The 24,029-nt window shown below is 38.4% G+C and overlaps 1 protein-coding gene across 1 annotated transcript; it reads left to right on the plus strand.

Moving 5' to 3' along the window:
- Positions 1–4,781: 4,781 nt before the first annotated feature.
- Positions 4,782–23,221, plus strand: lingo1b (leucine rich repeat and Ig domain containing 1b). Its single transcript, XM_055208753.2, has 2 exons — positions 4,782–5,125; positions 20,423–23,221. The coding sequence occupies exons 1-2, from the start codon at positions 5,114–5,116 to the stop codon at positions 22,274–22,276; spliced, it is 1,866 nt and encodes a 621-aa protein (XP_055064728.2). The 5' UTR covers positions 4,782–5,113; the 3' UTR covers positions 22,277–23,221.
- The last annotated feature ends 808 nt before the right edge of the window (positions 23,222–24,029 follow it).

Genomic DNA, 24,029 nt, shown 5'->3' on the forward strand with positions numbered 1-24,029 from the left:
TAAATGAAGCCTGAAGTAAAGTTCCTGTGACTTGGACGTTTGGACAAAAGAACAGAATTTGCTGCAGGTGGTGTTAAATAATTAATGTACTTGTGAAACTCACTACATGTTGGGAGTGATTTTGCTGGGTGCTAAAATCCATCTGTTTTCATAACCACTCATCATATCAGGGCGTTAAAACATTAAGCACATATAACAGAAGCAAACTGCAGGTGTGTGACATGGCAAAATATTTAATTTCAGAGATTTTATTTAGATATGCTCCTAGATTTTTAGGGCTTCATATTAGAATTGTCACAGTGCTCATATATCATGTTCAATTTGTAAAAGACAGCAGGGAAAAACACTTTATTTAAACACTCATTGCACTGGATGCGTATAAGCGTATCGGCCTCGGGTACTGATACATTTGTCTTGGGTATCTTGCCCTGATGACAGATTTATGTAAGTTATGGAGCTTCTGGATGCTTGTTGATAAATCAGGGCCTCCTAAAACATGTTTACATTGTACATCGTATTGTGTATTCCTGTTTCTGAAGTGTGAAAAGCTAAATGTAGGGAAGGTAATGTTTTTTACATGCTTGTCATTTCCTGATGCCCCTGTAGAGTAGATTTGTTTTGAGTATTACACAGACTGCAAGTGTTATATTTCAAAATTAGATTGTCATGAAAGAAAAACTCAAAGAAAACAAGAATTCTTTGGAGCACAAACAACAGAAGCAATACTCACAGAATGAACCCACAAATATCATAAAGATTATTCTAAGAGACTTCAAGAACGGGAGGAATTGATTTCCTTTTCTTCGGCCAAGACTCATTAAAATAAATGGCAGGATGAAAAAGGAAAGTTTGATTAAAGCCACGCTTTGAAGTAGTCATTTGCCACCTGTGGTTGTGTGTCCCTACCTGAGAGGTTCAGGAGACAATTGAGAGAGTGGCATGGAAGATGGCATTTCTCTTTGAAGCACATCTGTACCAACAACATCCCAAAAGCCTATTTTCTTTCATCACTTTCACACCGTCCTTGTTGAGAGAAAAGAATGCTTCAGGACAATTTCATCTGTAGGATTTTTGTTCTTATTACCTACTTGTATGGTCTACAGCATTTCAGAGCCTCTCAGGAGAATAAAATTATTACTTAAATGTTGAAATGTCCCATGTCAAAATGTCCTCTGCTACACTACAGATGTAGTGTCATTCATCTGATTGATGGTTCTTACACTATTTAAAAGGCAGACATGGAGAAATATTGTAGGATTGAATAGTTAGATTTAACTGCAGGTCAGAAGTGAAGCTTAATATGTTTGCTTTGGAAGTCTTTGCTGATGCTGTGACTTGGAAAGCTGCGTAGCCTTTTAGGAATACTGAAAACCCTAATAAGTTAACTGAACTAATTTTAATGAGTAAACTCGTTGCCTTAAATAAATTAAGTAATGGGTCTCCCAAAAACGTTTATATTTAAGTTCATATACTGAACTTAAAATTTTAAGGTCACCAAACTTGAAGTTTGTACAGTGCACTTAAACAATTAAGTTCAGTTGGTGTTCATAAAGACTGAACTTAAATTGTCATTTAACTTTAAATAACAATGTGTAATGAAAGGTATTAAAGCTGGGTAGATTACCTATGAATTGTAATCTGTTACTGATTACGAATTACATGACAAAATTTGAAGTCTGTAATATAATCTCATAGATTACACATTGTTAGTAAATCTTTTGAATTACATTTAGATTACTTTTGACATCTTATTTGATTTCAAATATATAAAGAGGGTAAAGAGGGATATTTTGAATTCTATAATACCAACAAGAGCCTTAAAAACTAATTTTTAAAGTGCAATGTACGGACAGTTAATACTTCACAATACTAACACTGTTTTATTTTGCCATTAGTGTCAACTTAGAGTAACACACTGAATAAAACAAAATCACTCTTTATGAATTTAATACATATTTACTTAATTTTAAGTATATAAAACAAAAACAGCTACATTGCAAAAAACAATACTGAATTTCACAAAATTCACTGCACAACACTGCTAGGTCTAAAATTTCACCTCACAAATAAAACTGAGGTGTTTCTTTAAACCGTGAGTTTCTTTAAAAATAAAATGGTGTATCCAGTAAGTTTGATTTTGACATTGGTGGGGAAATAAATAAAATTGTCTTCAGAGTCGCATTGTCACAAAGGTTTATCGCTGTTTGCATGAACAATAGTTAAAATTAGTATTTTTGTTATCATAATCTTATTTATTAAGGTTACAGGCCAAAAACATTTTTTATATATATATATTTTTAAATTATTTTTGGTTAATTGTAACTTATTTGTGATGCCAGTAAAAATTTTGCATGGCAAGTTAAAAACTGAACCAAAATATTTCCTCCAGATATGCTTTATTTTAAATAAATTAAGTAATACATAAAAAACAAATGGACATCAGTGGTTATACGTGCATATAGATTCATTGTTTGGTCGAAATTATTGCTATAGGGAGAATTCAGGGTTCCCTTGATATTGGTGGGGACATGTACCTAGCGTCCCTATACCCAAATCAACACCTTTGCATCCAGTGATCAAACGCTGAATGCTGCTCCACTTTGCATCTTGTCTAATGTAAGAGGTAAATTTATTATGAAAAATGTAAAAAAAGAGAACTGCCATAGTGTGAATAATATGTAATCATGTAACCCATAAAAAAGTAACAGTCTGATTACGAGTATTTTAAAATGTAGTTTAATCCAATTACAACTTAATTTTTTAATCTGATTACGTAATCCAGATTACATGTAATCCGTTACTACCCAGCTCTGGGACTGACTCTATGTCAATCAATGAATGAACTTACTTCTACACAGAAGCAAACAAACTGCACCGTTCACGTGTATCTTCATTATAGTGGAGAGAAATACAATGAGTTAAATGTGGTGCATGCATACCAAAGGAAATATCGATCACCTGACCGGTGACTTCACAAAAAAAACATAATTTACAAAAAGAACATCAGTAATGTTACAAAGAGTGTTAAACTCTAAGAAATTTTATCCTCAACTGGTTAATATGTCCTATCAGTTGTTATTCTTGGACCAAAGATAAATCATTCAAAATGTTCAGGCGCAAGGGCTTATGGGTATTCCTCACAGCATTTTGAACTGATAAGCTTAATTGCACTTGATTTTTATGGTTTATGCAAGTTAATAAGTTTAATAAACAAAGATAGTCAAGGGATCCAAAATGCAAAATTTAAGTCATGAATGATTGCTTTACTTTTTGAGTCCAAACATCATAAGGGCTTTCAATGAAGTAATTGTTATATAATGCTTAAAAAAACCTACAATATATATTTTTTGTTCTGCAATTCATTGCACTGCAGTCAAAAAGTAGTATGTTTTTAATGTTTCTGTAATTTTTTTAGGATTGCAAAATTCTAGGAATTTTTTAAGCTTTCAATAAAAATTACATTGCAATATTTGGTCATTGTGGCACATGGATGAAGATGAGTAAGAGGTTGAGAAATGTGTGTACAGTATGTGATACAGTTGGATAAATTCCCCAAAATGTACAAATAATTTCCTTTCAGTTTTCAACTTGAGATATTTCCACAATTTCTGAGCTTTGCAATGTGTTCATTTTTTACAATTTTTGGTGTTATGCTATTTAACACATTATGTTTGTGGATTATTTACCTTTTTCAGAGTCTTACTGCTTTAGAAAAGCTGCTGTAATAACATTTCTCACTTATTCTGTCAAAAACCACAACAGCTCATCTAATAAGTCACACCATTGCCAACTCTGCGTTGGTGTGTCAAAAAAAGATTATAATCTTAACAGAATGTCTAGGACAGATCCACAGTGGCTCTCGCACACACTTTCTCTCACACTATGACTTGATCTGGTTTTACAGAGCAGAGATGAATCCCTCATGCACATATAGGGTCGCCTGTAACTTTCTCTTTACCCCCTTCAGAGGAATATCAATGCACCTCTTCATTCTATTTGTGCTGCTTAACAACCCCTGTGTCTTATGCTCCACATCACCCTTCCCCTCCAACCTCCATCAAATCTGCATTCGATTATCACCCTCTAGTAATCTCGATCCTCTCTGTACCTGCCGCGCCACTGCTTCTCGTTTATTGTTTAGTATGATGGTGTGTGGGGACTTACAAGGATTTACACCTGATTATATCCCACAGGGTGAATCCCCCATAGACTGACCTTGCAGTTCACAATTGCTATAGGCTAAGCAGACTCAACCCATTTGGCCAAATTCCTATCCTGGTCTCTCTCTCTCTCTCTCTCTCTCTCTCTCTCTCTCCATTGGCTGTTGTTTACCCACCCTGCCTGTTTACCTCCGTGAGTCATCCATTTGTCACATTGCAGCTCTTGGATGCTTTTGACGAAAGCTGCATTTTGCATAAAAGCCCAGCATTAATCACAGTGTCCTGACAGAATGACAGTGAGGTGGAGAGGGGTCGTACAAAAGCATGCACAATTTTTTAACCCTTTCAACTTTACCCATGCCAGACCCCCCAGTCCCCTGTCTTATTCATCACTACCGTCACTATGATGAACAGCAGAATTTCATTTCATTAGTTACATTATCCCTGTTTTAAGCTTTGTGCTGCTCCTCACCCCCTCCAATAACACCCCGTCCGCACCTCCTCCTTATCCCTCACTGTTGCCTGCCAGTCTTAAGCTCTCTCTCATTTTCTCTCACTCTCTCTCTCTCTCTCGCTCTCTGCCTCCTCCATCTCTCCATCTCAATGCGCCACAGCTCCTCCCTCCACCTTCCACAGCGTCGACTCCTCCCTCTCCGTCTTTCTTCTCGCGCTCGCGCTCTGCTGGGTATGGCATGCACGCGAGCGGGTGCGCTCCTGTTTACATGCATGCCTGCATCTGGGACAGGCTCTCTTATTTGTGGACTGTCGCTCTTCCTGCTCAACACCGAGGTTTTTCGGGATCTCTTGCGCTTTGGGGAATGCGTGCTGATTCGTTTTTTATTTACCTATTCAATTCTTTAAAGGCCTCCTCTGTGCCACACTGCCGCTCTGGAGCGATTTGGATGTAAACTGCGCTCTGGCAGAATGGGATTGCCAAATTTAGACTCCACTGCATGACGTTTCTGGTAAGAGCTGCTTGCTTTTTGTGCTAGACGAGCATTTTGAGAACTCTGAGATGCTTTAAAGGAAGATGAGACTTTCAGGGAGAAATTCGTTTTAGATGGAAAGAGGAGAGACTCGCGAGGGAAAGATGCTGAATAATGGTTCTTTACTGGCCACTGGAGAGGAGATTTGAAATGACTGTGGTCTGTCATTGCATAGGAAGGGGGTCATTTGCTACAAATGAATATCTGCCAGTGTGAGCCTTCGTGCATATTTTCACCTGCACACTGTGTTTCTAAAAAAATCTCACCCACCCCATCTCTTGCTCATTATTTGTGTGTGTGTGTGTGTGTGTGTGTGACCACCTATACAGTGCAGGGTCGAATGTTTGCTTATGCCTCTCATGCAAACATTTATTCTAAATGTATTTCTGGTTATCCATGGTTGGTTTGATTGCTTAAAGACATCTTTATTTTAACAAATGTAAGAAATGAATGCAGTGGATGTATTGATTTCAACACTTCTGAGTGCTTTTTCTAGTTCACAGTCCTCATTACAGAGCCGGCAGCATTATACTCCCTCTTCTTTTTCTCTCTCTCTGTTCTTTTAGCTCATTTTCTCCTCCTTTCGTTCTCCCTGTTTGACTGCTCAGAACAAGCAACTTCCTTCGCTGGTAAACTAGCATTTAAAGGAAAAACATTACACTTTATTTCTTAATCTTGGCAGACTGCCACTAATACATTAAGGTTAGCCTTACTGGATACATCAAAGATTAATGCTTTCTCAATGTCTTCCCTGGTACATCCTTTAGAACCATCTACGCATAGCGGCTTATTTAAAGGTGCATCGCCTGAACATCCGTGAGAGCCGAAAATATAACAGGCCATAAATGTTCAAATTATATTTGCTGATGTGTGAACAAATGTCTAGCGGTGTGGAGCACGTTCTCCATTTCAAATCCAAGACACAGTGTGCCAAGGTTTTACAGAGCACGTTGTGTCTTAGATAAAAAAACACGGACTGTGCTCAAACCTGTTTTTTTTCTCCAAACACAGGGCAATCTATCAAAATATAATGCATCTGCAATATGCATATAGGCATGCATTGGGTAGGAGCATAAAGCAACTGCATGGCAACAGTATCCTAGCCACATCCTGGAGATGCTGTAACTTGCCAGTAGATAAATCCAGGCCAAAACAGAATGCTTTGACTGACAATCCACTCCAGCAGTGACTAGTGATACAAATAAGACCGAGCAGTCTATACAATGAAATATGTTTTCAATAAGCTGGCAATTGTGTTAACAGACAATATCCCCATTGAGCAAATTCACTGTTGGTGGTAATAGCCATTATGATAATGCTGCAGTCTGATAACAAACACCCGATGAAACAAGATAAGGCAGTGCTACAGGAGAACTGCATCACCTCGCTCCTGTGCTGTGTGTTCACACATAAATTAACGCCTGTGCCTTTCAGCCCTGATGTTTTCACAGTGTTTGTGAATGATGCAGCCCAGGCAGAAAAATAGGCATTACGATTCAGATCCCTGTCTACTGCGACCTCTGAATCTCCACCTTCCTGCTCGCTCCTCTATCCAACCAAGCTTTTTTAAGCACTCGATGAGGGCCGCGGCGGCATAGATAGGAGATTGGGTGTGCGTTTGGGTGTCGTGGGGAGATGCAAGAATCCGACGCCATCAGCGAAGTGGCTCATTTCTGTCACACAAAATGAGGGACGATTAAAATGGGCTGTACATAGCGAGAGAGCCAGCGAGGGGCTGCTGTGAGAGGAGACCGAGTGGCGTATCAGACAGCGAGCGCTCACTCCAGCCTCCCACAAATGTATTCAGAAGGTCAGAGAGTCGCTTCGCTGCAGTAGACTCTCCCATTAAAATTTCATCATAACAGCTTTATGTAAAAAATAAAAAATATGAGACGGGCATGTAGGAGGGGGACAAGGCCTCATTTTCCATCCCATTTGAGGGGCTATAGTGCTCGGTGTGAATGAAATTCTGTTTGCGTGTCTGCAGCAGTGCTATCAATCATTGCGAAGAAGTTGCCGGCATATCTCAAGCGGTCGTATCGTCTGGGCACGTTTCTGCCTTGTTAAAGAGGAGAGGAAAATGTCATTGATTTTATCAGTCAGAGTAATACAATTATTAGCCTCGGATGGAGTGTTGGTCAGAGGAACAATGCTGGCATAATTCGGAAAGCTTGAGAGTGATTATCCCGTGGCTAATTTCGTGAGATAAGCCCCTTCCTAATAGAAGCATTGATAAAGAACTCCATGGAGCTCGGCTTGGGCTAGATTGCTTTTGGGATTACAATCGTCCTGTATTCTATCCACAATTTCTGTCTCCTTTTGTTTCAATTAAACCCAAAACAAAGAGTCTTGTGTTTAAAAGAGAGAGAGAGATTGGTTTTAGTAATTACCAGCTTTGCCTGCTGCCAGCAGTACATTAAATCTCAAGGGCTTTAATGGGGAAAGAACAACACTTTATGGTATTATTATTATTATCCATTGCCTGAAAGCTGAGGGTTGGATTGACAAGCAATCGGACCCAATTAGACTTTTTCGACTTTGACAGCAAGTAACCTGAAAGCATCTCAGGGTTTTAGCCTATAATGTTTCAGCAGGTGGATGGGTGGGCACATCCTTCATGCCGTTCACAAAGGATGGATGCATTTCATTGTCAAGATTAAGAGAGCGGTGTGAGACATTACCGAAACGCAGTACATCTGTTCCATTTGCAACCCTTGACAGATGCTTATTTAAACAGCAACCATCACATATTGCTCCACAGGCAGTTAGTCAAAAGACCAATATTCGCGTGACAGGTCGTAACTAATTTCAGTCTCAACCACGCTTGGAGTTAAAACATTCGTGTCATTTACTCAATTTATGATAGCATGAAACTTCTGGGCCACCATTCGGCAAAGAGTAGGTTGGGCTCTTGAACCTTTTTTTATGTCGGTTTCAATTTTCTCTTAGGATTTAGGTGCAGTTTGAGTGCAAACTGTGAGAAATGATAAGAAATAAGCACCTGGATCAAAACGACTACACGCTATATTATTGTGATGGAATTGTGTATGGTATATCTATTCATACAACACTTCTCTCCATCCGCAAACCTAGGTTTGGCACTATTGTAATGCTTTTTGTTTGAAGAGTGAAATTTTTTATCGCAGTGCTTGACATTTTCGTTTCGATAAGCTTTGAGTTCCCAGTGTTTCGACATCACGGTTCCTGTTAGTTTTTCCTTCAGTGGAATGTTGCTTTCCAAACCTTGGGCTTTGATCTAAATCTTACTGTCATCAAATAACAAGATCAAAAGAGTCAAATATGTCACTGCTTTGAATGCCGCATCCGTAGGCTTGCTGATTTGATATACAAAGTTGTTTGGGTGAGGTAGTAAGAAGACAAATGTATGGGGTAAGCAGGGCTGATTATTGATTTAGCTCAGGTCTTCTCTGATTAACTGCGGTTGTAAATACAGATAAAGACACCTGCTTATGTCGTGATGAATGGCAGCGACTTGATTTGTCAGGCAATTTTAACACTAAAGTAAATGACCCCTCATCCAGAGATATTGGTAAACAAAATATTGCTATCTCACTTTGCTTTTGCATTATTTATAGTCATTTTTTGGCAGAGAAGTGACACAGATGCAAATACAGTATAAAAGAATACAGACCAAAAGGATATTCAGTCTTTCAGTGAATACGCAGTGAGAATGCAATTATTTGCATGAACCTGACTCCAGCTGTGACCAGGTTTTCAAAACTGTATCAATAAAACATTTTATTATATAACATTTTTGAATGATTTAGGGTATAAGTGATCTTGATATTACAAACATAGAGCTACAATAGAATGAATGGGGTCACCCAGTGCCATTTTAGTTGAGAACAGACAAACGATTACCACCAATCTAGCAGATAGCTATTTATTCATTGGGAATATTTATATAGCTATTAACCACTGATTCGTGTCATACTCTGAAATGTGTGCAATGTGATCAGAGCTGCGAACCATAAGAGAGGGAAATAGGATGGAAAGAGAGGATGATGAATAAATAGATTGCTAGAAGAAGCAAGATGAACTCCCTCAGGCCACTATATATAGCCAATTAGTTACAGCATTATATAGTGTATATACTTTGAACTCACAGTAGCTTTCTATTAGATTCTTGTGCGTTATGAAACTTTATGCTTAGTTCTGTCATTTGCCAGATGAAATGAATCATTATTTAATCCTCCCCTTAATGAATTTAATGTAAATCGAACAAAATAAAATTTTTTAGATTGTTACTTGTGCCTCCAATGAGAGAATGCTCTAAGTGAAGCCATTTCTCTGTTTCTCCCTCCTACATTGTTATTTTTGCATTTTTATAATGAATTTAATCATTTTATTAGTTTGAATTATGGATTTTAATTTAACTTGACTGGAGCCTGGAGGCTTCACAATCTTTAATCTGTTTTCACAGCTGTGATGCAACGTACACTATTTGTTTTATTCTAAAAATATCAAGATCGTTTATTATACCGGCAACTTTCATATAGTAAGGTTTTAAAATAATGAAAATAACCATGCTGTTTCCTTGAATGTTTTTCCCGAGGTATAACTGTCTGAAAATCAAAATGAGTTATTAATGACTATGTAGAGCATGTTGTATTACTCTGACTGTAGCACTCATTTCCCTGTAAGGAGTGTTATTAATGTTAGACGTTTATTAATCACATCAAAACGCAAGTATTATGGTGAAGGAAATCTTGAGGTCATGTTACGCAACAATTAAATGATGTAGTGACAAATATCAGATTATTTACTTATTATACTGCACAGGTACAAAGTAAATAAATACGCCACTTCAAAACACACAGCAAAAACGGTCACTGGGTTGGTAACTTGTCAAAAGTAAGCACCCATGTACCAAAAGAGAGCATATTAGTACATTAAAGGTACATATCTGTCTCTAAATGGTACATATTATGACCTTTTTAAAAGGATACCATGCCAGCAGTTTATATGATTTAGGGTACATAATTCAAAACAACATTAAAGGACAAGTTTGGTATTTTACACTTAAAGCCCTGTTTTCAGATTGTTTATGATGAAATAGAGCGGTTTTAACTGAAATTTGTACATATGATGCTGGCCAGAGAATTTTCGGGTGCTTGTTGTATCACCCCCCACCTCAACAATGGCTGCATAGGTGCACCGGATCAACTCTTCCTAAAATGCATTAAACTTCCGTCCACAAAGACATGAAACTCACCGAGTAGCCAGGGGCGCTCACCGACATGCTCACACAAAAACGCTGCAAAAGATGCTCTCCAACAGGTTTTATCGTAGTTTTTGTCCAACTCCATTGACTTGTTTTAGATGTGCTGTAAGGTACGGTATTACTCTGCGCTGGGAACGTTGTTTGTATTCTTGCAATTGGCAAAGGCGGATTATCGCCTCCAACTGGGCTGGAGTGTCTATTATTCAAGCTCTCAACGGAAGAATATATGGGTGAGGCGTTTGGAAAAAACGGGTCCACAAGTTTACAACGAATGCTAAAACACCTGTTTTGCAGCGATTTTTGTGTGAGCATATTAGTGAACACCCCTGACCACTCGGTGAGTTTCACGTCTTTGTAAACGAAAGTTTAATGCATTTTAGAAAGGATTGTTCCAGTGCACCTATACAGCCATTGTAGAGATGGGTGGTAATATAACAAACAATCGAAAATTCTCGGGCCAGCATCATATGTCCACATTTCAGTCAAAACTGTTCTATTTCATCATAAACAATCTGAAAACAAGGCTTTAAGTGTAAAACACCGAACTTGTCCTTTAAAGTAGACTTATTTCAAACATATAAATATGAACGTAGGATGTAGCATGAGAAAAACTATAAAAATAGGCTTAATCTGTTTTGATTTGATTTTGTCATGACATTGTGCAAATATACTTTGGGTTTGACATTCAAAGACCGATAAACAAGGAATGAAATAATCTGCAATTGGGTTACTTCCCTGCCTTGCCTATTTGCCTTCCTTGGTCCATCTGAGTCTCACCGGCAAGGTCAGGACTAAAATGGTGAACAGGGAGAGAAAATAAGATGTTCCAATGTGATATTTTTTCTCAAGGTTATCACCAAGATGAAACCGAGGGGACAGTAGGAGAGAGAATGAGATAGAGAGAGGGGGCAGGAAGATGGACCTTTGGTTTAAATTACATTTGTACATGAGTGGGTGAGACAGAATATCATCCAGCGAGCATTAAAACACACGAGCAGTGTAACATGAAAATATAAAATCAATTCAGCTGATAGCCGCTCTCCGTGGTCTCAGATGACAATGAATTTTGATATCGCCATGAAGGGTGTGCTCCGTAATTTGTCACGAAACTAAACATCCACTAGAAACAATGTATCATTGGCAAAATGAAATCCTCATATTTGCGAAGTACTTCGAGCTCGAGCATTTATTTACTCCGTTAGTTATTGAAGGTCTCTACCTTAAACGGATAAATAGCTTGGTTTTCCGACGTTGGAGGCCGAATTGATTTTGCCCGCTGGCCTGACAGATGGCCCTGAAAGTAACAAATAGCAAAGAAGAGGACAAATCTTCGAAGCGCAACACTTATTAACTTCATGAGTGTTGGGAAGGTGCAGTAATCTGAAAGAGATCTAGTCTTCCATTAGCGCAGGAAAGGAGGCATCAGTCGCTCGACACCGTGAAAAAGAAGTCTCGCTAATTCCTCTCGCCTGCAGACAACAGATAATTGAAAAGCAAGGCGGCAGATATGTCAGTTAATTTGCTTATATTTCATCGAACTGCATGGGCCGATCAACAATCCTGTAAATTGCTTCATCATGCATGGCCTGCTCGAACCCCTGCAATCGAATGTGAGAGCTAAATTGAATTTGAGTTACACTGCAGCGTATTGAGTTGCAATTTGGCAAAATAGGACATTACATATGGAGACAACTGAGGGTCCTTCTCTCTCAGAGGAGCACTACGTTAAAATAAACTAGTGCTTGACACTTTATTTCTTCTGTTGGAGCCAGCGGGTAGGGCTTAATATGACCTTCCCATGTTACTGAGGGAACAGAATACCGAGGCGAATGTAATTTCCACCGCAACGATCTTAGTAGAGCAACCTGCTTTAAACGGCACGCAGCCTGTCATGCGTACGAGACGGTTGGTGTGAACGTTGGTCAGTAATAATTAAATACAGAACGTTTAGTGCTGTACTAAGAGGAAAGTCTGCTCTTTTGATGTTGCATGCGTTAATCGTGTGTTTAGTGTGTAAACAACTTCACATTTCATTTGAGCACTGTATATTTATGACAACAGAAATTGCCTTTAATATTGAGGTGCTAAGTGCTTTGGTGTTACAGTGCCTCGGTTCAACCAGACAGACTCCAAACATCTAATATTACTGCACTATCGCCTTTTTCCATACTTAGAATGGCTCTCATTGTCTACATTGTATTTCTTAAATCAATCAGGTTAAAGGAGCACATTTCTGTCTCTATATATTCCAGAACGACCGCTTAGACTTAAGTGCCCTGAAGATATGCCTTTAAAGATTCACAATTCTCCACATGGAAACTCTTGCACAGGGGTGTTGACTAATAAGATGAGCTATTGACCATGTGAGTGAGTTCACTATATTGAGAATTACTATGTCAGTGCAATATTCTGGCACGGCAACAGAGAGAAGCCGTTTTTTCCCTCTTCATACATTATTCATAGTCGCCTGACAGACTTTGATTTGTATGTTTACAGAATAGGAGCTTCCTGAATGATGATTTAATCTTTTAATTGGATAATAAATCCAACACTTTGTTTAGTGGCTTTTCAATTGCCATCAGTTGACCACCAAAGCCAAATTAGTTTTAAGGCATTTGCATACCTTAGCATTTGGACTAAAAGAAAGGTTAGAGTTATTACGAAGCATACTAAATAAAGATGGAAGGGGTGTTTGGAGGGGGGTGTTGAATTCATCACTTTCTATAAGGAAATGAAAAACAGTAACATTTGTCTTTTTTTATTTTTAGTTAAACTACCACCCGTTTTTTTCCCACTGGCAAGCCTTCACAAATTAGCGGCCAAGAAATGTTTACAAATGTTTACAGTTCGCTTTTTATCAGTGGTAAATAAGCTACGTTTTTCTGCGCATAAGCAGAAATATTATTTCCTACGGGAGTCATATGTGGTACCATAACAGTGAATAGAATAAAAATTGTGAGTCTGGCTTCAAATGCAGTGTTTAATTAAGAAAACTGGGATCACACCGAAGAGACATGTTGTAATTTTATTACGATTCTTCCATCTGCTTTTGTACAAACCAAGCAAATTTGTCGATAACCACACATTTGACCTCCCCTCTCCTAAGACAAATCACCCCAATTATAGTAAGAGGTTAAAGGTGTTTGCTTGGCAGATATTTGGGAGCCATGCAAATTGTACAGAAATTTGCATAACAGGAGATGTCACACGTAATAACTTAATAATAGCAGTTAAAAATGTTGTGTTATGTCTCAAGAGTGAAAACATGATGCCCGCTTAGCCGGTGAAGATCAGTGATGGATTCTCTATTATTAAAAGATCTCAGGCTTGGCAGGTCTGTTTACGTCATGACCTTCACCCTCACACCTCCTCATGCCACATTTGTCGTTTAATCGATGTAGTAATTCTCTCACAGTAGCTGGATCTCTTTCCTCCCCGGCTGTATGCAGATCACACTTGATAGATGAACGAGGGATAAGCATCCTTGACAACAACGACCCTTTTGATGTAGCTTAGGAGCACTTAGTAGCTTTTTAAACCACAACGCAAATGCACGGGGCCCCGAAGGGTGGGGGGCCCCTTTTTGGCCACAAGTGCTGAACTTACTTAATGACTCCTTTTGACGTCATTTATAACAAGGTGGTCCAGGCTCCAGAAAAGTAAAAAACATGAAGCACACTAAAGGAACGAAAACAAATGAGAAAAAAATCCAATACTGGCAGTTTGCCAAAGCTTACAACTTTATTATCATTGAAAAATCAACTAATCATATGATGATGCGAAAAAGGTGGTCATGTCAACCAATGAACATTCTGCTTTTGCTTCTGTGACTACATTTGACAGCAGTGGCATAGGCAGAAATTACAAGGGGGTCAGCACCTCATCGTAGGTAATGTCTGTGAATGGCTGACAAAGCAGCAATGGCATCATTAGGCCTTTTTAGGTGGCCTTTAGCCTCCTGAAATTTCTATTCAGATCCCCTAAAAATTCTGATTTATTCCACAGTCAGTACACAACTTCGTGATTGCTTTAGTCCCCTTTAGATCTCATTTAGGGCCAGATTAATTAACAGCTTGCGCCAGCGCAAACAATGATTTTGTGGTTAAATAACGACTGTCGGGATTTACTAAAGACGCAAGTGGATCATTAGCGCTGAAAATGTGTGGTTTAGTTATTTTTGCAACTGACCTTATTGCATATGCATTTTAGGAGTTTCCCTTTCAGACACAACATTTTTTGGGAGGAGATTATTTAAATGATTCACGCAACATGATTTACTAATGTTTGCGCATGAGTTATTACTGGTATTTGCATCATTATTTAATGCCAAAATAAAGCATGTCTTACATGACTTTGCGCTTAAAATGGCTGCAATTATTGCTAAAAAAAGAGGCATCACAGAGAGCAGAGAATGCGTCATACAATACAGAGGATTTTTTTTAACCTGTAACTGTTTTTTTGGAGTGCCAGAGGAATATATTATTTAAAAATATTGTTTGCCATGTTATTTTTATTTGCTAAAGTACATGAAATAGGAGTTTTAAAACTTCTTGTAAACCTTCATTCTTTGTCCTCCAGTTCTTTTTAGTGTACTATGGCTTCGTTAGCTGGGATTTCACACCCCAAATTTTCCGCTACGATGTCCGTGGTGCTGAACTCACGATCAGCTCTGCTTATTTGCGACCCTGAACTAATTTGTGCTGTTCTTAGTAGATTGTGTTGGTCATTATGGAAATCAGCTGTTGTGCCTGTGTTATTTTTTTGTAAATAACCGGCAGATATTACCACTCCCATTGGTGTTTTTTTTTGGACACCAATTTGTCCCGTTTAGTAAATCTGGCCCTTTAGTCTTTGAGTCTGTGTTATTTAGTGTCTTTTTTCAAGTCCATTCCTATTGTCACAGCACAGAGCAGAGCGAACATTATTACATTACATTACAAGTACATTACATTACAAGTACAAGATGTGTACATTAACTGATAGATGACATCTGAATTTGTGTAGATTTTTAATACACAAACACTTTACATAATGTGATGTGGCAGCAATACAAGACGCTTTCCCATCCGCTGTAAAACTGCAAAAAGTGTTCAACACTTGTTTATCTCCAGTGAAAATAGAGTTCTTAACACCCATGAAGGCATAACAACATCTGGCTGTGAATGAATAGTATATATAGCAGAAGGTTTTGTGTTGATATTGGGCCCTATTTTAACGATCTAAGCGCATTGTCTAAAGCACACAGCGCACGGTCTAAACGGTGTGTCCGATTTCACTTTTGCTAATTTAATGACAGGATAAATGGTTTATTTGCCAAGCGCACCGTCTAAAGGGTTGTTCCTATTTTCCTAATGAGTAACGGGTGTGTTTTGTGCGTAACGTGCAATAAACCAATGAGAGTCACAGCTCTCATCCCCTTTAAAAGCCAGTTGCGCCTGACACCATGCCGATTCCCTATTTAGAAAGTGGAATTTGTAAACTGAAAAACTAAGCGGAGGAAGAAGACCACCAGTTTAAAAATAATGTTTAAAAATTGTGTTGTTTTCATTTTTATTGAAACGTTTCAGCACTCGGACAGCACCATGATTTTTTTTAAAAAGCATTACTTAAAAATGTTTCTCATCTCACCATATCCACAGGTACAGAGTCATCATATACAATAAATCCGTGGGGTAGCATTTAAAAAACATTTAAAATAGATGCATTTGTTTAAAGCAAAGCATTTATTTACTTACCTGGCTACAGGTGAAGCAGCTCTTTACTTCTTCTAATGTCTCATAATTGGTCCTCATTTATGTCCAATAATCTTTTACATTTTAATCCTTTAATTTTTCATATTTAAAAGCGTTTGTGTGCTGCTGCGCATCCATGTATGTGATAAGCAAACCCACATTATCATCCTGTTTATAGGCGCATATTACTAATGCACTCATTTAATAACAAAAACAATATTGCGCCATTGACTTTAGGCTTTAGACCAGGTTTTAGTTGGTCAATGGCGTATTCTATTTTAGTTGCCTCAAAATATGCCAACAATGCGCCTGAACACACCTCGTTTTCAGACCAGAACGCCTATGGGTGCAAATGTGGGTGTATATGCTGTTTAAACAACGTGGCTCTAAACGTGAAAATGATCATTGCGCCGGGTTGAAACTAGCAAAAGACACACATTGCGCTGCATTGCACCCGGTGTATGATAGAGCCCATTAGCTTGATAAAAGTACAGTTAGTAGATCTGTTAGATTTCTGATCAGAAGCCCCATTGACTTCCATAGTAGGAGAATACTATGGAAGTCAATTGGACTTCTGATCGGTTTGGTTACAAACATTCCTCAAAATATCTTTCTTTGTGTTCATCAGAACAAGAAATTTATACAGGTTTGTAACAACATGGGAGTGAGTTAATGATGATAGAATTTTCATTTTTGGGTGAACTATCCCTTTAAGTTGTAGAGACCTATGTTAGCAATTATAATGTTACCTAGCTAAGAGTCATTATCCCCCGGTTTCACAGACAGGGGTTAGTCCTAGACTAAAACATGTTTGAGCTGTGTCAAATAAAAATAACTTCACAGATCTTAAAATATGCAATTGCCATTGATTTGTCTTAAGATACACCAGTAAGCATTAACATATATTTTTTCTAAAGCATGTTTATATAATATCTTAATTTAACTAAGGCCTAGTGCTTTAGCTAAGCCTTGTCTGTGTTACAAGGTCATTATGTTTAAATTAAATTTTATTGTATTTTAGTGCCTTTGTGTAATGTGTTGGCCAGACATAAAACAAAGGCAGGATCTAAGTGCAGATGAAAACTTTAATTAATCCAAAACATATCCAAGACGTGAAGTAATCCATTAACAAGAACATAAAACATGAAACAACACCTAACAAATACAAACAATAACTGACCGCAACAATGGAATATGTTTGTGGCCTTTTTGGAAATAAGTTATAATGTACATCCAGACCATTTGTAAAACAGAAGTGTAACATGGTGTTATGTTACAGTTTTGTATTACAAATGGTCTTGATGACCATATTTACTAATATAGTTGCTGTTTGTTCTTGTTCATGGTCACGGTTTTCATGCTTTTTAATTTGTATTCATGTTTGGATGAAGTATTTTATCTACATTTAGATCCTGCCTCATCTCATTCTTTTGGACAGCATGTTACACCTTGATTGTAAACAACTTCAAAAACATTGCAATAAATTTAGTCAGCTTGAATCAGAGAGAAACCTTGAGAGGAAGGATAATAGCATTATGTCTTCACATTGCACCAATAGTAGTTGTATGGCCTATGTGTTCACAAATTTACAAAGTTACATTTTTAATGCAGCATTTGTCCCCCTCAAAAACTGCTCTCGAAAAATGTTTATTATTGTCCCCTACTGTTAGATGTATGCCCATGGGAAGCATGAGGACCTCAGCTTCTGACTTTGTTTAGGGCCCCCGAAATGATAAACCCGCCCATGGGAGCACTAATATGAAATTGTTATAGTTGGAACTACTTACCTAATTTCACGGTGGAACTCAAAAGGGTCTTGCTTGTCTCAGATGTCCCTGAAGACTCTCTAAATCTGCAAATCTCTATAGTGACGCTGCATTAGGCAAGGGTACGGCTGTTCTGTCAGACCTTTTACACCCTTTTCACCCCTTTTTCATCCTGTTTCAGGTGGTCAGAATATTCTGACCTTACAGTGCAATGGAGTGTGCTTTCAACATAACCTCAAGGCAATTTGTAACTATTTTACGAGGTGGCTATTTATAGTAGCTTATACAATTGTTTGAGTTCATACAATCTTATTACAATCTGCTTTTACCCCAGTGACGTTGGTATTGTTTTTTTAATAATCATATTCTTTAGTATGATTCATCTTATACGTTGCACTTCTCAACATAGTTACGAATTCCCATGAAATCAAGCTGATGGTTGTGTCTCAGAACACACTCTTTAGGCGTCCTGTAGGTTTCTTGTTGTGGGTAAATAATTGAATGGATTTAAACGTCATTAGAAGCCATTATAATATCTCCCCGTGGGATGTTATACTGTAGTTATGTAAATACAAGTTAATATTTGCTATTCATTTGTGCAGAAATTATAGACACTCACATGCAGAATGTTATAATGGCTTTAACTGTTATTCTAGGGTTTTGCCTAAATTCAGGTTCTGTTGAATCTGCATAAATGTATTTCAGTTAACAGTTACAAGGAATATTTTTACAGTGGATCCCTTTTACTCACTTTACAAATGGAAGCTACTTAAAGTTAACATAATAAATTATTCAAGCTGCCTGCTTAAGATTAATTGAGTTTGACAAATCCAGTTAGCAATCTCATGTGTCATGGAATGCAACTTGTATGTCCTCTTGGCAAGTTGTGTGTGTCTTGTGTTCATTCATGTCAATTTTTCACAAGGCTCCTAAAGAGCCCTTAATCAAGATGTCCATCATTCTAAACCAGATAGTTTAAAGAGACTATTAGATTGGAATTGAGCCAGTTTAGGGCCAAGAAGGCTTTTTCCACACTCATGTCAGTTTGGTCAGTGGTCAGTTTTTTATTATATATTATACACCCAACACAGTGTGATGGCAGGCGCGATGCAAGTGTTGTTTGCCAGTTTCAGCCCAATGCAGTTATCATTTTCATGTCCAATGGCACATTGTTTATAGCAAATGCCCTCGTGATCATCTGTTCACTCATATGCATCCTGGTCAAAAATTTGGTGTGTTTAGGCACATGTTGCTATTTTGAAGCAACTAAAACAATTGCACCATTGACCAACTAAATCCTTGTCAATATTGCAGTATTTTTTATTTTTATTTAAAATGCACGTTTGTTATAAACACCTATATGCGAGTACATGTGTACACTCTACTTATTGCACACAGGGATGCGCAGCAGAACACAGACATGTCAAATATTAAAAATGGAAGGATTACAATGTAAAAGATTATTATTGTGTACATAAAGAAAAAAAATGTGTGTTATAATAGATAGTCATTTCATGTATCAGAATTACCTATTTGCAGTAATGACAAGGAAATTGATTTCCTTTCTAGAAAAGCATTCTTTGCTCTTGCAAATTCTGCCATGTAAATAGCGAATCTGCCATAGTGCAAGCGCAACTGGCTTTTAAAAGGAGTGGGAGATGAGACTCTGATTGGTTTATTGCACGTTATGCCCCAAACACACCAACCCTTTTGGACTATGAGCATGGTGCGTCGACCATTTTTCTGTGTCGTTAAACTATCAAAAGTGGATTTGGACATGCCCTAAGTGCACCTGTGCCATGCGCTTAGACTGTTAAAATATGGCCCAACCTTACAGAGATAGATAAATAATAACTATACAAATAGAATAGAAAGAAATATATCTTACAGGGCAGAAAATATTATCATATTCATGAGGAGAGTTTTTTTTTACCCTTGTAACAGTCCACAAGAGATGCCCATAAAATCTTGATTTTTCACTATTTTTTGTTAGGATATCTCAAGGTGAAATTAGCATTGCTATATTAAGGTGGGATATGTAAATTTTTTCAGTTCCAAAAAGTTTTATAGTTTAAATCATTAAGTTGTTTTTTAGTAGTCCAAGCCATTAGTCGAGATGTATCGTCTGCTTTAAATGCAAAAGAGATAAAGCCTGCATTTGTGTGTACTCATTATATAATACTCATGATATTAAAACAATATATGATATACAATTAAATTTAATACACCTTAATTTGTGGCTATATGTGTTTATGGGCAGTGTTGTTTATTTGTTGTTTTATTTGACCTTTTTCTTTTATTTTTTAATGTCTCTGTTCTATCATTAATCAAAGCTATGAGTTGCCTTTACACAGCATGTTCCAGCACAGTACTCTTTTCTATTTTTTGAGCCTCAGCATTTTCTCTAACGCTATCTTTTGCTATTTTAAGAACAGGAACTTGAAGATTATCTCTTATTATCTTTGCCTTTCTTGTCTAATGATGTGAATTCTGTCCATACTGTGACCTAATCCTTCTTCCCATTTTTCTGCAGGTTACCATCAAAATGGTGGCTAGAGAGGCAAATGGGCACAGCTACCTTATGGCATGCTGGCAGCCCATTCTCATCCTGATGCTGGGTACCGTCCTGTCCGGTTCCACCACCGGCTGCCCCTCTCGCTGCGAGTGCAGTGGCCAGGAGCGCTCGGTCTTGTGCCATCGGCGGAAGCTCATCGGCCTCCCCGAGGGAATTCCCATTGAGACGCGACTTTTGGATCTCAGCAAGAATCGTTTGAAAGCCATCAACCCAGAGGAGTTTATCAACTACCCCCACCTGGAGGAGCTACAACTTAATGAGAACATCATTGCAGTCATCGAACCCGGAGCCTTCAGCAACCTCCTTGGGTTAAGAACACTAGGATTACGCAACAACAAGCTTAAGTTGATTCAGCTGGGTGTTTTCACTGGCCTCAGTAACCTCACTAGGTTAGACATTAGTGAGAACAAGATTGTCATTTTGTTGGACTATATGTTTCAAGACCTCTACAACCTAAAAGAGCTGGAGGTTGGGGATAATGACCTGGTGTTTATCTCTCACAGAGCCTTTCACGGCCTCAGTAGCCTAGAGCAGCTCACAATGGAAAGATGCAACCTGACCTCTGTGCCAACAGAGGCCTTAAGTCATCTTCACAACCTGCTGTCCCTCAGGTTACGCCATCTCAACGTCAACATCATTCAAGACTACTCCTTCAGGAGGCTCTATCGACTCAAAGTCTTGGAGATAGCAAATTGGCCTCTTTTGGAGACCTTGACCGCTAGGTCTCTCCATGGTCTCAACATCACAACCTTGAGTATCACAAACTGCAATCTCACTGCCGTCCCTTATTTGGCCATTCAACACCTGGTGTACCTTCGCTTTTTCAACCTGTCCTTTAATCCCATCGAGGTTGTGGAGGGCAACAAAATGCACAATTTGCTGAGGCTCCAGGCATTTCACTTGGTAGGGGGCCGGCTAGCCACTATTGAGCCTTATTCCTTCAGAGGACTCAACTACCTTCGGGTCCTCAACGTATCCAGCAATAGTCTAAGCACTTTAGAGGAGTCTGCGTTTCACTCAGTCGGCAACCTGGAGACGCTGGCCCTCCATGACAACCCACTTGCATGCGACTGTCGTCTACTCTGGGTCTTTCGCCGCCGTTGGAGACTCAATTTCAACCGCCAGCAGCCATCTTGTGAAACGCCAGAGTTTTTGCAGGGTAAAGAGTTTAAAGACTTTCCGGACGTTCTTCCGGCCAATTATTTCACCTGTCAAAAATCAAAGATCCGTGATCACAAAGCACTTCATAAGTTTGTAGATGAGGGGACCACGGTTCAATTCTCTTGTCAAGCAGATGGGGACCCACCACCCGTGATAATGTGGCAGTCTCCGAAAAAGCAATTCATTACTACTAAAAGCATTGGCCGGCTGTCGGTGTCTCCTGACGGCACCTTGGAGGTTCGATATGCCCAAATACAAGACAATGGCACGTACATGTGTGTTGCCGTCAACGCAGGCGGAAATGATACACGTTTGGCCCACCTCCACGTTCATAGCTATTCTCCAAACTGGCCCCATCAACCCAACAAGACCTTTGCCTTCATTTCAAACCAGCCCAATGATGGTGGTGCAAATGGGACTGGTGGTACAGATCCGTTTCCCTTCGATATGAAGACTCTCATTATCGCCACAACTATGGGCTTCATCTCGTTCCTCGGAGTGGTGCTTTTCTGTCTGGTGCTCCTGTTCCTCTGGAGTCGAGGAAAGGGCAATGCCAAGCCAAACATTGAGATTGAGTATGTGCCACGAAAAATAGACGGAGAAAGCAGCCCAACTGAAGGATCTCACAAGATCAGTATGAAAATGATTTAATCACCGGCGTGCGTGCGTTACGTGAATAGATGTACTTGACTTACTTTGATGAATGAGGGAGTAGCTATCCATGCATCCCTTATGGAATTGAACAATATTGCAGAACAATAATGCAACAAAAGCCTTTTGCATTTTTTTTACAGACTATACAGATCAATCTCACAGGAATTGTGTCTTTAAAGGCAAAGCAGGCAGGTGATTTGAAGGTATCTGTGTATTTGTTTGGGTAAGTGTTAAAAATACAGTCTCGTTGAACTATGTTCAAAAGCCAGAATCCAGAGGACTGGTATATTTCCACCTGCTCTCTCATCTTTATTTCTGTACATAATTATTTCAATGTACATTGGGCAATACAGTGGTTAAATGCAACAGATCAGAGGTCATGGGTCGTTGAGCCTACTGGAGTGCATGTGCTATATATAGATACATGCAAAGTGTATAGGTCTAATTAAATCACTGTAAATGTCCATTATCCACTCTTTATAAGAGATAAATTTGTTTCAAATGGTTTATTGATTAGGCTTGACAATCATTAATATTTCAAACGTCAAGTATTAATCGTTAAATATGATTTGATGGTGCAATTTCAATTCTGACACGTTACATATAGTATCCTAAGCCAGATGTAGCTTTGAATTTAAAGCCATTTGCTTTGAGTGAAAATGTGGGGAACCTATTGGACCTGTGGTTGTATTCACAATATATCATCTGACAGATCGCCACAGTTTTTATTTATCTACCGATGAAAAGTTTACAATTTTATTGATTTAGTCATCCAGATGTTGTTAATTTGCCATGCTGTAATGCCATTTTCTATCAGTCTTGCGAGGCAGTCAATGTTCGGTAGGTAAATGTGTTCTTCAAACCCTTGAAACACTTACAGTGCTGATTTGGGGACAGTGGATGACTGTAAAACATATTAAAATGACAAGCTTTTATACGCCAGTGTCTTTGCTCATTTCTGTTGATCTGCTCTGTGCTGCTAGGGAGCTGGATAAGGTAAGCAGGCAGATTATTGAGAAGCTGCTCTAATGTACTGCTAAACCCCACACTCCCGTTATCATTCAGCATGTGCTGAAAATGTCTTTTCTCTGAAGAAAAACTCATTTCAGTTGTAGTGGGTAGAACGCATCATAATGCAAATGAGAGTGGATTTGAAGTGTTACATCAACCTAGGATTATAGCTTGGAGTTTAGACCAAGCCTGGTTCGACTTAATTAGATTAACTCCAAATTCATTCATGTTGACCCTAATTTAAATTGAAAAACAATTTCTCTCAATTTACACATAATTTTGGTTATGTATAACTGTATGATATGTTTAAAAGTTTGAGTGTTAACGCAAAAATATTTTCTTAGTTTTTTCTCTTGCTTTTCAATGCAATTATCTAAACATCAAAGAAAGATATGAAGAGCTCATTTGCAAAGCCATCTAAGTGCATCCGATATGCTTTCTTGTAAATGAGCATTTTTATCGGGCTCTTATGTTTAGGTTCAGTAATTTAGGCTATTATTCAGTAATTGAAATCCCTATATTTTACTTAATGTCACTTTTTATTGGTATTTAACAAATCTGCAAAAATGTCCACTTCTAAAAAAATCTTAAGTCTCTTTAAACTCTAATGCTGCGTTAACACCAGCCGCGGTAGAGGCGTCAAGCGCAAGTAATTTCAATGATAAGTCAATGTGAAGACGCGGTGACGTGCGTCTAGAGGTCTCACGGTGCGCTAGACGCGATTCCGCCTCATTCGCGC

This window comes from Misgurnus anguillicaudatus, chromosome 21, assembly GCF_027580225.2.
Source record: "Misgurnus anguillicaudatus chromosome 21, ASM2758022v2, whole genome shotgun sequence".
NCBI lineage: Eukaryota > Metazoa > Chordata > Actinopteri > Cypriniformes > Cobitidae > Misgurnus > Misgurnus anguillicaudatus.